This window comes from Babylonia areolata, chromosome 21 (assembly GCF_041734735.1).
Source record: "Babylonia areolata isolate BAREFJ2019XMU chromosome 21, ASM4173473v1, whole genome shotgun sequence".
Classification (NCBI taxonomy): Eukaryota; Metazoa; Mollusca; class Gastropoda; order Neogastropoda; family Buccinidae; genus Babylonia; species Babylonia areolata.
The window spans coordinates 14308107-14324736 of record NC_134896.1 but is presented as its reverse complement, the minus strand read 5'-3'; the positions used below and the strand labels follow the sequence as shown (position 1 = coordinate 14324736).

General features: G+C 43.0%; 1 protein-coding gene across 3 annotated transcripts in view; it reads left to right on the top strand.

Annotated features, from left to right (window-relative positions):
- Positions 1–16630, top strand: part of LOC143296724 (dynein axonemal heavy chain 6-like) — a 147432-nt gene that overhangs the window by 85543 nt on the left and 45259 nt on the right. For all 3 annotated transcript variants that reach the window (XM_076608782.1, XM_076608783.1, XM_076608781.1), the window contains 6 exons: positions 799–996; positions 2766–3131; positions 4920–5210; positions 6715–6935; positions 7542–7701; positions 14554–14685. In XM_076608782.1, coding sequence (XP_076464897.1) covers positions 799–996; positions 2766–3131; positions 4920–5210; positions 6715–6935; positions 7542–7701; positions 14554–14685 — 1368 coding nt within the window. The remainder of the gene's footprint in view (positions 1–798; positions 997–2765; positions 3132–4919; positions 5211–6714; positions 6936–7541; positions 7702–14553; positions 14686–16630) is intronic.

Sequence of the window (16630 nt, the reverse complement as noted above, 5' to 3'; positions counted from 1 at the left end):
GAGACAGAGAGGGCGAGTGAGGGAGACAGAGAGGGCGAGTGAGGGAGACAGAGAGGGGGAGTGAGGGAGACAGAGAGGGCGAGTGAGGGAGAGAGAGAGGGGGAGTGAGGGAGACAGAGAGGGGGAGTGGGGGAGACAGACAGGGGAGACAGAGAGTGGGAGTGAGGGAGAGGGCAAGTGAGGGAGACAGAGAGGGGGACTGAGGGAGAGGGGGACTGAGGGAGAGAGATGGCGAGTGAGGGAGACAGAGGTGCAGTGAACCACCCCCATAAACAAAAAGCATCTAATTTACAAAACTGTAATGAAATACAAAAATTACAAAACATAGACCTGTCTCAGATATCTGTTTCACCAACACTCTTTCCACAAGAGTTAGCACACCAAGGCCACAGGTGTGAATGGGTACCTGTTTAACCCTTTCACCGCCATGCTCGCATTTAATGCACAGGCGTGGTAGAGGACCCATGTCACTAAAAGGTGACCATTCATTGGTCTGTTGTCCATGAACCTACTGCTCTTAATGTTCGGTGGTAGGAAAGGCCATATTTTCTATACATCGCAGGGGGAATCTCCAGCTATTCATAGCCACTGTCTTTTCTGTGTTTATACCACAAGGGAATTTTGTACTCTAAATTGACTGGCAGTGAAAGGGTTAAGTTGGGGAGGTCGAAACAGCGGAAGGAGAGGATTGGGCCCCACCTTCCTATGCCGACCCCTAGACCCAGTGGATATAAGCTGTAGAAGCTGTGGGAGTTTTTACCTTTAACTTTTTACCTTTCTTTCCCTTGACTGTGGCAGGTGGGTCTGGACGGCACTGGTAAGTCAACAGTGGTACACCTGGCCAGCTACATTGCACAGTGCGAGATCATGCGACTCAAGCTGCACAAGACCTATGACATGACGGAGTTCCGTGACGACCTCAAGACCATCTTCATCCGCAGTGGGGTCAAGGGCATCAAGACTGTCTTCCTGTTGGCTGACTCCGATATTGTGAAGGTAGGTGGATTGGTTCGTATTGAAAAAAAAAAAAATTAATCAAGTTAATGAGGTTTGTTGGGTTTTTTTTTGTTTGTAGATGGCCCTTACATCTCCTAACTATGGGAAAAAAACACCTTTGGTAACTCAAACTGTTCATGTTTCCTTTTTTACAGTTGTAGTTATGTTTAATATAAATCTGATTAAAAGGAAATAATTAGTGTGGGTTTCAGGGTGTATCAATGTGAAATGTGCACAGCAATCATGAAAAAAAAAAGAATTATTATTTTGTATTTGCATCAAATTAGGAAGACATGGTAATAGAATAGTAATTCTGGAAAAAAGCTAGTCCATAAATGGGAAAGATGAGATTGTGTAAACAATGAGTGCAACAGCCGAGTGCTTTAAGTTTTGGACTTTGAGTGTGAGGGTCTTGGATCTTGAGTGTGAGGGTCTTGGATCTGAATGAGTGTGAGGGTCTTGGATCTTGAGTGTGAGGGTCTTGGATCTGAATGAGTGTGAGGGTCTTGGATCTTGAGTGTGAGGGTCTTGGATCTGAATGAGTGTGAGGGTCTTGGATCTGAAAGAGTGTGAGGGTCTTGGATCTTGAGTGTGAAGGTCTTGGATCTGAATGAGTGTGAGGGTCTTGGATCTGAATGAGTGTGAGGGTCTTGGATCTTGAGTGTGAGGGTCTTAGATCTTGAGTGTGAGGGTCTTGGATCTGAATGAGTGTGAGGGTCTTGGATCTGAATGAGTGTGAGGGTCTTGGATCTGAATCCCAATCACGGTGCCAAGTGGGTTAAGAGTGAAGATTTTTACAGTATCCTAGGTCAATAGATGGTCTGTGTTAAGAAGCAGGCAGGTTTTCACATTGGGAAGGTCACTGAATAAGCAAACATACTGGTTTTGTTTGCTTTCTCTGGGGTGTTTAACACACTGTGCACGACTTGGTATGACAAGACTGATCTCCTTTGTCAGCTCAAAGATGAAATTGGTTGTCATTGTCATGTCTGATCATGTTTCCCCACTTTTATTGAATATGAAAGGGAAGCCATTGTTGGACAGAAGTATCAGATACAATGTGTTACAGACTGGCTAAATAGTACTTACATGTGTTTCAAAATCTCAGGTCTGCATTCAGTGGGAAAGGGCACAGCATGACACTCAAGAGTTCAAGATACTTTCCACGTGGTCAGCTTCCACAGATGATGGCAGTTCAGTTCTGTATTCACTTCTGTTTACTTGGTTCTCATCTATTGTCATGGAGGCAACAAACTCATATTGGTTACAGGCTTGAAGTGCTGGTTAGTAAGAGAAGGAAAAAAAATAGGTACATCTACTCAAGACTAGCCAAGCAGCACTCACATGAAGTGAAAGGAACTAGCTATCATCTTGCGTGTGATGGTAGGAATGAAAAGTTCAGTCAGAGAGCACATTAATTCTTTCACCACCATAGGTGATTTTTGTTGACCAGACAGTGCAACGCGCCTTTTGTTGACATGGAGAGTCATGTTGATAAGACCATTTTTCACATTGTAGCAAAGCTTGACAGCTGCAGCCAGTTTCTCACCAATAGAACAAAAACTAACCTTTGTCCCTTGACCGAGTTTGAAGTGAACAAGTCCATTGTGTTGTTTTGACATGAACTGAAGCCTGTGACTGAGATCATCGTTTCTAAAATATTTGGTGCTGAGGAATGTTTTTCACACAGAAACTTGGTGGTGAAAGAGTTAGAAAAAAAACAACAACAAAAAAACCCCGAAACAGCAATACCCATTTCTGTTCTATAGGAATCCTTCCTGGAAGACATCAACTGCATCCTCAACTCAGGAGAGGTGCCCGACCTGTTTGACAATGAAGAGATGGACGGGATCACCATGGATCTCAAGTCGGCCGCCAACACGGCCGACGTTCCCGACACCCGGGCTGCCGTCTACCAGTTTTTCATCCAGCGTGTGCGGCAACATCTGCACGTGGTGCTGACCATGAGTCCGGCAGGAGACAAGTTCCGACAGCGGTGTCGGATGAACCCAGCGCTGATCAACTGTTGCACGATCGACTGGTATGACGAGTGGTCGCAGGAGGCCATGCTGAGCGTGGCCAAAGTGTTTTTCGCCAACACAGAGTTCATCGCTGACCCGCAGTATGATATTGAGGTGAGGTTCGTGTGTGGGTTTTGGGAGGGGAGGGGGGGTTGTGTATGTGTGAGGTATGAGTGTGTGGGTGTGTGCCGTTTTGTGGATATGGGTGTGTGTGCGTTGTTTTGGGTGTGTTTCATTTGTTGGAAATATGTGATATATTTTTTTTCTTTTTAAACTCTTCTTCTTTTTTCTTCTTTAAACATTCTATTTCAAATAATCTTTCATCTCCAGTGAAAAGGGTATGTTTAGTGTGAGTGACTGTGGGTGGGGAGCACATTTTGAAAAAAAATACCTGACTTTGTTTTGAGGATGACTCCACTTGACTGTTGACTTCTGCTCCAGTATTAGAACTCTGGTAAGATGTGAAATCAGGTCAATGTTAATTTTATGTTGACCTGCCGGTGTCTGAACCCTTCGGATGTATGTGTACATTTGTTAAAGATTCATTATCCTATGTTATCATGGATTATGCAAACATGAAAATGCCTAACATGATTAGCATTAAAAAAAAAAAGAAGAAGAAGAAAAACTAGAGCCACTTTAATTAATGAATAAATGACCAAACATACGCACAGATGTTTACTTGCAAAAAAGACATTTGTATGTGAGACAAGCAACCAGAAGAAGACGGTTGAAACAAACATGATGCTAGACAGTAGGGTCAGATATCCAGTTCAAAAAATCTGTTCAGCCCTTGGATCTTGAGTGTGAGGGTCTTGGATCTGAATGAGTGTGAGGGTCTTGGATCTGAATGAGTGTGAGGGTCTTGGATCTGAATGAGTGTGAGGGTCTTGGATCTGAATGAGTGTGAGGGTCTTGGATCTTGAGTGGGAGGGTCTTGGATCTTGAGTGTGAGGGTCTTGGATCTGAATGAGTGTGAGGGTCTTGGATCTGAATGAGTGTGAGGGTCTTGGATCTTGAGTGGGAGGGTCTTGGATCTGAATGAGTGTGAGGGTCTTGGATCTGAATGAGTGTGAGGGTCTTGGATCTGAATGAGTGTGAGGGTCTTGGATCTTGAGTGTGAGGGTCTTGGATCTTGAGTGTGAGGGTCTTGGATCTTGAATGTGAGGGTCGGATCTTGAGTGTGAGGGTCTTGGATCTGAAAGAGTGTGAGGGTCTTGGATCTGAATGAGTGTGAGGGTCTTGGATCTGAATGAGTGTGAGGGTCTTGGATCTTTAGTGGGAGGGTCTATGTGCCCTCAGTCTGTGACAGGTCAGCATCCTATGTCATTCTCTGTGATCAGCTTCAGGCCCAATCTGTTCCCACATTTCTTGCATGCATGTGAATGTCTGGTGTGAAAGTGCTCTGTCTCCATACAAGATTTAATTGTATATGAATAGATTTATTGTTGTTGGTGTTGTTATTGTTATTATTGTTGTTGTTATTCTTCTTTTCATTATTATTGTTAAACTGTTAAACATTTTAACAGGAAAATAGTTTTGATTATCATCATTACTGTTGTTATTATCATTAACACAGGTATTACTATCTTTCTTAAAATCGTCGTTATAATTATCATTGTTGTTATTTTCATTAGCAGCAGCACCACCATCATAATAAGTAATATCATTATCATAATATGCAGTGCTGTGGACAAGATTGCTGTCATCATTGTCATCATTATCGCTACTTCACTGCACTACCTCTCCCTCTCCATTATTCTTATCATTGTTATTATTGTTTATTAGTAATAGTCGCCATTGTTATCATTTTCAGTATCGTCATCATCATTATTGTACAGTCGTTAACATCAGTTATCATTATGATAATAGTAGTATTACCATCATCATCATACTTTGCAGGAGCTGAAAGAGCGTGTGGCTCACATCTGCGTGGCTGTGCACAAGAGCGTGGTGGAGACGGGCGCGCGCTACTGGCAGGAGCTGCGGCGCCGCTTCTACGCCACGCCCAGCAGCTACATGGAACTGATTAGGCTGTACGCTCGCATGCTGCGTGACAACAAGCGGGAGTTTGAGTCCGACCGGCAGCGGCTGCAGGTTGGGTTGTCCACCCTGTCAGATGCCAACAGCATGGTCGGGGAGATGCAGGAGGAGTTGAGCAGTCTGGGGCCCGTCATCGAGGCCAAGACCAAGGTAGGGGGTGTTCTGCAGGCATCCAGGTCTTCCTAAGGAAATGCATTTCTTTGGACTGATGTGGAAGACCACCATGTCTCTCTGTTGTTCTCTTTGTGTACTTCTCATGGGAGGGGGTTTTGTGTGTGTGTGTGTGTGTGTGTGTGTGTGTGCATGTGTGTGTGTGTGTGTGTGTGTGTGTGTGTGTGTGTGTGTGTGTGTGACAGAAATTATAGTTCAGTTCATTTCTTGAAGGAGGTGTCACTGCGTTTGGACAAATCCATATATGGTACACCACATCTGCAAAGCAAAATACCTGACCAGCAGCGTGACCCAACATTCTTACTCAGGCCTTGAGGGAAAATAAAATAGAATAGGATAAAGGAATAAATAAATACATAAATAAACAAATAAATATGATAAATAGAATAACAACCGAAATAATAGATGCATAGATAAATGAATAAAATGAAACATAGACATTGAAGTCAGGAAATGAAAGGGCACGCCAAATGAATTGCAACTTTGCAAAAAGTAAAATTCATCAGTCATCGGAGACAAATTTAATTTTTATCATGGAGTGTCCAAAGTACACTAAATTATGTAAAAATTATTTATCAAAAAAAGTATGTTGCTCTTAAATATGTTTTCAGTTTCTGCAATTTACAAAAAATGGTAGTAAAAAATGTGCAGTTGAAATTAAGTAAGGTTATAAAATCAGGAAGTGCTGTTTGATTTTGTTCCGCAATTTTTTCTTTGTTTGCTGTATTCGCATATGATCACAAGCTGGGCATGTTTTCTGCTAAACAATGCTGTAATCCTTCAACACTCTCCAATAGGAGTTAAAAGTTTATCAAACTTTGTGTGAGAACCCTACATCTCTGAACTATTTGCCCACCCATCAGCTCACCTTTACTCTCCACTGCCATCCCCCAGTCCCAACACCAACACAAGGCATCTGTGTGTCACTGCCCCTCACTCGCATCTTTTAAAACAAGTGTAGAAACATCCCTTTCCAAGCAGTCTCTACATGATTGACGTACTCTGTTTTATATCAGTATTTGATGTATCCGCAGCTATTTCTTCCATATGTATGTGTGTTTGTGTGTGTGTGTGTGTGTGTGTGTGTGTGTGTGTTTGTGTGTGTGTGTGTGTGTGTTTTGTGTGTTGTGTTTTTGTGATGTGTTATCAGAAAGTGCTTCAAGAGGTTTGAAAGTGCCATAAATGTGTTATTATTATTATCATTCTTCTTCTTCTTCTTCTTCTTATTATTATTATTATTATTACCATTATCATTATTATCATTATTAGGTCCTCTTGGCAGAAAGAATGGGGATGTAACTTGGGCAAGACACTGTCCACTATAATCAAATTCTGTCTCAGTTAGTCGGGACAGCAATGGCCTCCTCTGCTGATCTGATGGTCACAGTGGGACAAAACTGACTCTCAAACATACATTATTATGATTTTGATGATGGTGATTATGATGATGATGATGATGATGATTATCAACATGTCATTGCAGGACACGGAGCTGCTGCTGGAGCAGCTGGAGAAGGACCAGGAGGCGGTGGAGCAGGTGCGACAGATCGTTGAGAGCGAGGAGACGGTGATGCAGCGGGAGACGCAGATAGTGCAGGACTACGCGGATGAGTGCACCAATGACCTGGCCTCCGTGCTGCCCGCCCTGCAGCAAGCCATCATGTCTCTGGAGACCCTCGACAAAGCCTCCATTTCTGAACTCAGGTCTGTGTGGGTGGGTGGGTGTGAGTGTTATTGTGAGTGTGTACCCATCATTTGGCCATCATGTAACTGGAGACCCTCAACTAAGCCTCCATTTCTGAGCTCAGGTCTGTGTGGGTGAGTGGGTGTGAGTGTGTGTGGCGGGGGGGGAGGGCTGCCCTGCAGCAGATTGTCATCTTTTTGGAGACTCCTTGACAAAACCTCCTTTTCTGAGCTTAGGTCTGTGTGGGTGGGTGGGTGTGAGTGTCATTGTGGGTGTGAGAGTGTGTTCATGCATCTGCCTTTCATTTGGCCATCATGTCCATGGAGACCCACAACAAGCACAAGGTATCATCCTCCTCAGATCCTTTGAGACAACCATGCATTTTGACAATCATGCATGTCATCATGATTACGAATCTTCTTCATTATTATCATCATTATCGTTACTGTTGTTATTATCATTACTGCTATTATTATCATTATTTTAATTATTTTCATTATTGATGATGATGATAATGATGTTACTATCATTATCATTGTTACCTTGCATTTCTGTCCTATCTGAAAAAAAAACCCCAGTACCCCCGCTCTCATGTCTGTCTTCCCATTGTGCTTTGTGTTGCACAGAGTGTACAAAAAGCCCCCTCCCCTGGTGGAGACGGTGATGAGCGCAGTGTGCGTGCTGTTCCAACGGAAGCCAGACTGGAACACCGCCAAGCTGATGCTGGGAGACCAGGGGTTCCTGAAGAAACTGCTGCAGTTTGACAAGAACGCTGTTCCGGACAAGGTGTGATTATGAATTTATTTTTTCGGTTTTTTTTTTTTTTTTTTTTTTTTTTGTCATATGTTTCGGGTTTTTTCCCCCCAAGCCCAGACCAGTGTGTTGGGTTTATGTGTGACGGGGTGGTAAGGTGGTGTTGGAGAAGGTGAAGACAGGTAGAAGGTGTTGTGCAGAAGAGAGCTGCAGCCAGGCAAGGTAGACTCGGGAAGGCAGTGCGCTGGTTTTCTTCTTTTATTCTTTCATTCTTCCAGGCCAGGAGAGTTCTGAATTTGTCTGGCACTCACTCACTCCTTATATTCAGTTCCGCCGAACCGCAAAGCCAGCGCCGTGAAGCGATTCACGAAACCGGCCCTCCGCGAGCCTTGAGGGGCCAAGCTTGTGTTTGTTTGACCAAATTTAGCGGCTTCTGACTTTCGGCTCGGGGAACTAACATAGACATATTATATATCACACAAAACTACAAGAGACGAGCATTTTCTTAAGCTAAACCATTTTCTACAAAAATAATGTAGTTAAAAACTGTAAATAAAAAAAGTCACTGAATGAACGAGCTTTTAACGAGTTCATGTATCATTTTTGTACATTACAACAATTAATACGTCGCGATATGTAATATAATTGTAACAATTAAGTAACTGAATATCCTGAATTTCCAACTAAATAAAAATCATCTATAAAATCTGCTTCTAGAGTAAAAATATTTTACATAAAAATTCAAGAGAAAACTCAACGGACAGCCCCCGTGTCGGCACCGCTTGGTGGTGCTTTTGGCACTTGTGATCGACAATGAAATACTTCGTTTAAACCAACTACAACACAATTATACATGCACGATACGAATCAGATTGATAACAGAAATGCAAACATCTGCAAGACACGCTATAAAAATGTCTAGGTATTGTAAAAACGTATTTTGCTCAAATCGGCACTGACGAATTCCAATGGCTTGAAGAAGAGATAGTTTTGTGGCGCCGAAATGTCGTGAGACATTTCGTATCATCGCATGCCTATAACTTAGGTGTACACGGAAAGCAGTACACGAGAAGAAGCTTAATCATTTACGTTTTAATGCACAATCTAAATTCCACGGCAACTATACCGAGTTACAGAAAACGAAGGTATTTTGTATGTTTCAACTGAGTGGATTTCGAAGATCGCGCCAAAACTCATTCACATAAATATTAGTTTAAAAATGTTATAGGCTTTCTGGTCAAATGATATCATTATATTTGAAAAGTATGATTGTTCTGAAGTCCCATAACATAAAACTATAATCTCATCTATAAGGAAGTGTTTATAATTTAACAAATTGATGAAAATCATCATACGGTTCCCATGTAAAGGGAGATAACTTGTGACCGATTTACAACTTCCTTAGTAACCTTCGGCGAGTCACAAACGTCGTCTGCTAAGCTGGCCCAACGAAGATCGTAGCCAACCCGGCTACATCCCCCCCTACTCTGTTACAACCAGCGTCCTCGCTGGCACTTTTCATGACTACATAAAAGGGGGCCTAAATCATGCACTAATACACCCATTCAAACCAACGAACACACAAAACATTATCTTAAGTGCAAATCCCAAGACACTTGAGTTCCAAAAATCGGAAAAATGCAAAATCCATTAAAATCTCAAACAATAATCAGTAACCCTCGAGGAACGTTATCTTGAGCGTGAACCCTCAGAGTCAGATTTTCACAAAATGTATAACCCACGTCAGGGCAAAACGGTTTGCCCACACTGAATTCTTAAAGGGGCATCATTTTAAATGTAGCCCTTAAAGTTCAGTATGTGTTTAAAATGCACACGGCAATCCAGTGGGTAGACTCTAGTCAAATGCTCTTGAGGGGCGTTATTTAAAATGCAAACCCCCAAAGCCAAAACCAGTACAGGTTATAAGGGGAGCTGTTGTATTAACAGTGTTCCCAATATAACAAAATAAGCCCCAACAATGTTAATTGTCTGAAATGTATATCGGCATGTTATACACTGACTGTGGGAAAATAGTTGTATAAACATATAATTCCTTTTCATCAGCTTCACATCCGTATTGACTAGAGAGAACCTGAAACAAAATTCCTCAAGATGAAGTACCTGAAGCGCGGGCCCAACGAAGACTAGAAAGGAGTTGTCATTTTTTAACAAACGTTTCCTTTGAGTCATTTTTTTCTCTGTCTCTCTCTTCTTTTTGACCAACTCATTAGCACCCAAAAACATATTTGCAGTTCAGCGAACAGTTTCATCAATACAATTTGATACAATTATCAACCAAAAATAAGTGAGCATTCAACAGCTTTGCTTGGGAAAAAAGTCAATCTTTGAAAAATTTCAACTGCTCAGTGACAAAAAAACAAAAACAAGAGAACAATCAGTCCCACACATTGTCCATCATTAACCTATCTTGTCTCCTCAAATTTCAAGTGAGACAGCAACTAAGCAAAGTCACTGACCAACGTAAGGAACACCAGATGTGTACCATGTTACTGGCTTCGTCGTCAGGTGTAGAGATCGCCTAGGGGTGGGAGCTGGTGGTAGTGGAGGCGGCTCTGGTGCTGCCTGCTGGGCTGATGTCCTGGGCCCTGGCATGGGACTGAACAGCCACACCCCACTGTCAGTGTCAGTGTCAGTGTCAGAGTCTGACACTTTGTTGACATGGCAGGACCGTTGGGATGGGTCAGTCGGCGTGACAGCCGGTGGTGGTCGTTGGCTGCCTCTCAGCTGTGTGAGGCTGAGTAAAGGTGAAGGTGACACCTGTGGGATCACAGGATCAGGTGTGGTGCTGTGGCGCTTCCGTCTGCGTCGGCGTCTCCTGCGTCGCTGGTTTGGAGCTGGAGCAGCTGGCATGGACCCAGATTGCTCAGTGTGTTTGATGACAACACACTGGTTGTTGACTGCCATTGGAGTCTGGTGGTCAGCTTTCTGTCGCCTGGCATTCTTCCTATAGCGCTGCTTGTGCCGGCACTGGTCTTCAGTGTGGCCAGACCGCTGACACCAGACACAGTGTGGAGGGTCTGGGGCCCGGTCAGCAGCACAGCAACGAGGATGATGTGCTGGTCCTGGAGGATGTGGGCGGTGTGCTGGCATGGGGAACTGCTGCTGCTGTTGTCGCAAACTGTTGACTTCAGCCGTCAATGTAGCCAGCTGGGCCTGTAGGCAGGCAACAGTGGCGTTGTGACTGTCGTCAGCGTCGCTGTCCTCCCTCAGCCATCGCTGGGCCTCCTTCTTCGCCGCCTCGAAGGTGGTGTCAGGGTGGTCTCTGATGAAGCGCCTGACATCGCGCCTGAGTGCAGCTGGCTGAAGACCTCTGGCGAAGGCGTCGCGGAGAATGGTCGCTGGCACCTGCATCATCCCATCTTCAGCCTTGTTGACCTTGGTCCAGAGGTACCGAAGATGGGACGCGTACACTGCAATCGTCTCCTTGGACTGCTGCTGCCTAGTGAAGAAGGCAGTGGCAAGGTCTGTGGTGTCACGCTGCTCTCCCCAGTTCTCCTCGAGTAGTGTTAGGATTTTGGCTGGCGTGTCCACTTCTGTCGCCGGCAGCCTGACAATCTGCTGGCGAGCTCTGCCTGCAAGGGCTGAGATCAGCCAGAGAGAGGCTGTTATCCAGGGGCTGCAGATGGAGGATCATACGGGCCTCCCAGATGAAGTCATCAACTTCCCTGCCGGTTTCCTCACCGGAGAACGTCGGGAGTTTGGGCAGGAAGTCGGATTGGGCCATGTTGATGGGCGACGTTACTTCTGCGTGGACTTGAAGTACCTGCTGCACTCTCTTCTCTCTGTCTTCTCCTTATCCTGCTCACAAGCGCCAGTTGTGACGGGGTGGTAAGGTGGTGTTGGAGAAGGTGAAGACAGGTAGAAGGTGTTGTGCAGAAGAGAGCTGCAGCCAGGCAAGGTAGACTCGGGAAGGCAGTGCGCTGGTTTTCTTCTTTTATTCTTTCATTCTTCCAGGCCAGGAGAGTTCTCTCTTTGTCTGGCACTCACTCACTCCTTATATTCAGTTCCGCCGAACCGCAAAGCCAGCGCCGTGAAGCGATTCACGAAACCGGCCCTCCGCGAGCCTTGAGGGGCCAAGCTTGTGTTTGTTTGACCAAATTTAGCGGCTTCTGACTTTCGGCTCGGGGAACTAACATAGACATATTATATATCACACAAAACTACAAGAGACGAGCATTTTCTTAAGCTAAACCATTTTCTACAAAAATAATGTAGTTAAAAACTGTAAATAAAAAAAGTCACTGAATGAACGAGCTTTTAACGAGTTCATGTATCATTTTTGTACATTACAACAATTAATACGTCGCGATATGTAATATAATTGTAACAATTAAGTAACTGAATATCCTGAATTTCCAACTAAATAAAAATCATCTATAAAATCTGCTTCTAGAGTAAAAATATTTTACATAAAAATTCAAGAGAAAACTCAACGGACAGCCCCCGTGTCGGCACCGCTTGGTGGTGCTTTTGGCACTTGTGATCGACAATGAAATACTTCGTTTAAACCAACTACAACACAATTATACATGCACGATACGAATCAGATTGATAACAGAAATGCAAACATCTGCAAGACACGCTATAAAAATGTCTAGGTATTGTAAAAACGTATTTTGCTCAAATCGGCACTGACGAATTCCAATGGCTTGAAGAAGAGATAGTTTTGTGGCGCCGAAATGTCGTGAGACATTTCGTATCATCGCATGCCTATAACTTAGGTGTACACGGAAAGCAGTACACGAGAAGAAGCTTAATCATTTACGTTTTAATGCACAATCTAAATTCCACGGCAACTATACCGAGTTACAGAAAACGAAGGTATTTTGTATGTTTCAACTGAGTGGATTTCGAAGATCGCGCCAAAACTCATTCACATAAATATTAGTTTAAAAATGTTATAGGCTTTCTGGTCAAATGATATCATTATATTTGAAAAGTATGATTGTTCTGAAGTCCCATAACATAAAACTATAATCTCATCTATAAGGAAGTGTTTATAATTTAACAAATTGATGAAAATCATCATACGGTTCCCATGTAAAGGGAGATAACTTGTGACCGATTTACAACTTCCTTAGTAACCTTCGGCGAGTCACAAACGTCGTCTGCTAAGCTGGCCCAACGAAGATCGTAGCCAACCCGGCTACATATGCATGGGTCAGGCATGTGCTCCCTTTTTTCCTCTCTCTCTCTCTCTGTCTCTGTCTCTCTCTCTCTCTTTTTAATGCAGATGTGGTGGTGTGAATATGGTGGGTTTTTTTGGATTTTTTTTGTTTTTGTTTTTTAACATTTCATTTTATTTCTTTATTTGTTTGCTTAGTTACATATATTAAAAAAAAATTACTTATTTATTTTTATTCATTTACTGATTAATTTGATAACTTATGTATTTGTTTATGTATCTTTTTATTTTTTTCCCCCTCAAGGCCTGGCTTAGTGTGTTAGGTTATGCTGCTGGTCAGGCATCTGCTTAGCAGATGTGGTGTAGCGTATATGGATTTGTCCATACGCTGTGTCGCCTCCTTGAGTAACTGAACTGAACTGAACTGAAACATGGTTCAGTCCTCTCACTTTGACACCTCCTTGAAACTAAACTGAAACTCTTTTCACATCCAGACTAGGTGACTGGCACAACAGGCATGTGGAGTGATGGCCTAGAGGTAACGCGTCCGCCTAGGAAGCGAGAGAATCTGAGTGTGCCTGTTTGAATCACGGCACAGCCGCCGATATTTTCTCCCCCTCCACTAGGCCTTGAGTGGTGTCTGGACACTAGTCATTCAGATGAGACGATAAACCAAGGTCGCGTGTGCAGCATGCATTTAGCGCACGTAAAAGAACCCACGACAACAAAAGGGTTGTTCCTGGCAAAATTGTGTAGAAAAATCCACATCGATAGGAAAAACATATAAAACTGCACGCAGCAAAAAATACAAAAAAAAAGGGTGGCGCTGTAGTGTAGCGACGTGCTCTCCCTGGGGAGAGCAGCCTGAATTTCACACAGAGAAATCTGTTGTGATCAAAAGAAATACAAATACAAATAGGCAAGTGTTTAGAGCATCTGATTTTCAGTCTGAGGGTCCTGGGTTCAATTGTGCTGTCGGTGCCTGGTGGAGATTTTTCTGATCTCTCCGGTCAGGATTGTTTGTGCAGACATGCTAGTGCCTTAATCCCCTTCATGTGCATGCACATGCAGAAAATCAAATACATGTGTTGAAGATTATGTGATCTGTGTGTGTGTGTGTGTGTCCTGTGGGTTATAGAAACGTGAATATACCCAGCATACACATCGCCAAAAACAGAGTATGGCTGTCTACATGGCGATGCAAAAATGTTCATACATGTACATGTTTATCTGTAGATCGCATACACATCCCCGAAAACAGTATGGCTGTCTACATGGCGATGCAAAAATGGCCATACATGTAAACGTCCATCTGTAGATCTAGATATGAGTAAATGTGTGAGTAGCAGCCCATGAATGGAGAAAGAAATAAAGAAATCCAGTTAAAGTATGCTGTGAATTTTGTGTTTCTTTGAAAAAAAAAAGAAAAAAAAGAGAAGAAATTTCTTATCTGATAAGGGCTGTAGAAAGGTAGAATAAAGTGTTAAAGCATATTGCCAGAGAAAATCTGGAAAGAAAAGTCTTTAAAAAGTTTATAAAGATTTGACTGATTTTGTTGACAAATGATATAAAGAAATGTTCAAGGTCAGTCTTGGAGAAATAAAAACTCTCCAAAATGTGACTAGAGTGAGTAGTGCATGTGTGTTTGTGTGTGTGTGTGTCTGCACGCGCATGTATGTGTGTGTGAGTGTGTGCATATGTGTGCATCCATCCATCCATCCATGTGTGTGTGTGTTCAGGTGTTCACCAAGCTGAAGAAGTACTCGAAGCACCCTGACTTCCAGGCGGACATTGTGGGGAAGGTGTCCGTGGCCTGTCGCTCCCTGTGTATGTGGGTCCTGGCCATGGAACACTACAACGAGGTGTACAAGGTGGGGCTGTAGTTTCTCTCCTGCCTTCTATCTGCGATGGGTGCAATAGCCAAACGGTTAAAGCGTTGGACTTTCAATCTGAGGGTCCTGGGTTTGAATCTCGGTGATGGCACCTGGTGGGTAAAGGGGGGAGATTTTTCTGATCTAACAGTTCAGCACAATTGCAGACCTGCTAGTGCCTGAACCCCCCTTCGTGTGTATACACACGCAAAGATCAGATATGTTTGTTAAAGATCCTGTAATCCATGCCAGCGTTTGGTGGGTTAGGGAAACAAGAACATACCAAGCATGCACACCCCCAAAAACGGAGTATGGCTGCCTGCATGGCAGGGTAAATAAACAAAAATGGTCTACACGTAAAAAATGTTACATGTCTGTCTGAGTGTGTATGTGTGCATGTCTGAAATCTGATTGAATGACACAGGAAAAGAATGATGAGCGCCCAGTGGCAGGTGTCATTTGGCTCTACCCAGCTAGCAGCCTGTTGTGCAAATGACCCCGTGTTTGTAAAGCGCTTAGAGCTTGGTCTCCGACCAAGGATAGGCACTATATAAGTATCCATATCAATCAAACATGCATCTGATGTATTACCTCCTCCATACATACTGCCTTGATGAGTGCATGAAGCAATTTCTCAGCAAGATTTGGGTTGAGTTTGATATGGTTTTCTTCATTGTATAGACTAAAAGCTGTTGAGCGTGTCAAAATGGCTGCGAGAATATATGGCACAGAAGAGTTGGTTAGAATTTGTTTGATTTTCTGCACATCAACAATAGCAACTATGAAAACATGATAGAAAACAAAAGAAAATGAAAGTTGTTGATTCTGGTTATCCTGATGATGATTACATGCTACATGGTACATCAACAGGATGGGGGCGGGGTCGTGTCAGAAATGGGTATAGAGAAAACCCAGTATTTTATGCTTGAAACCTTTATTTTGGGGTTTTCATCCACTATTAACCCTCTTACCCCCAGGTCGCCCAGCACTTATTACCCATGAAATCCCAGGCCAAGGAGAATAACTCTTGCAATTTTCGATAGTGGGTAATTATGAACATTGATTAAAGATATAATTACCTTCTTTTGTTGCACATATTTTTTTCCCCTGCATTCTACACATAATAAAGTTGCAAAAGGATTTTTATTTCCAGGATTGTGTTGCCTTGTATTTACACACAAAAAATAAGTGTCAAATTTGATGGTCAGCTTTGAAAAAAATACTTTTTATTACAGTATGATTTTCTTTGGAATAGGTTTGTCTGGTCTGCAGTGTCTTATAACATATCTTCTTTTTATTCTTTTTCTAACTCAGCTTAAATTGCAACAATGAACATGCTGATTTTTATGTTCCTTTCATTTTGAGGGATGATGTGTTTTCCTGTGATGGTGGGGAGAAAAACAATAGCAAACAAACAACAAACCTACCTCACATGTAATAATCTCCATAATGAACAGAAAAATATAATCCATTGAACTAGCAAAATCAGGAAGATCGTGCAGAACGCCGATAAGTATCAGTGCAATCAAGACTGACTCAAAGGAAAAAAGTGCTCAACAATTAGAATAGAATATGTCTTTATCACCAAGTGTACCGGAGTCACAAGGAATATTGGGGAGGGGGCGGGGGGGGGGGGGGGGGGGGGTGGATAGTACATAACAAGGTACGAACATAAATTGAAAATCATACACAAACACAGATACAGTAGAAATTAGGATACATTATAGTGCATATCAATATAAAAACTTGTGCATACTCACACATGCATGCACTGCACACACACACACACACACATGCATGCACACACACACACACACACACACACACACACACAAACTCTCTCACACACACACACACACACACACACGTTTAAACAGAAGCTGCATATTACATGTGGATGGGGCTGATGACTAGATCTTCAGGTAGATGGTTGTTGATTATCCAT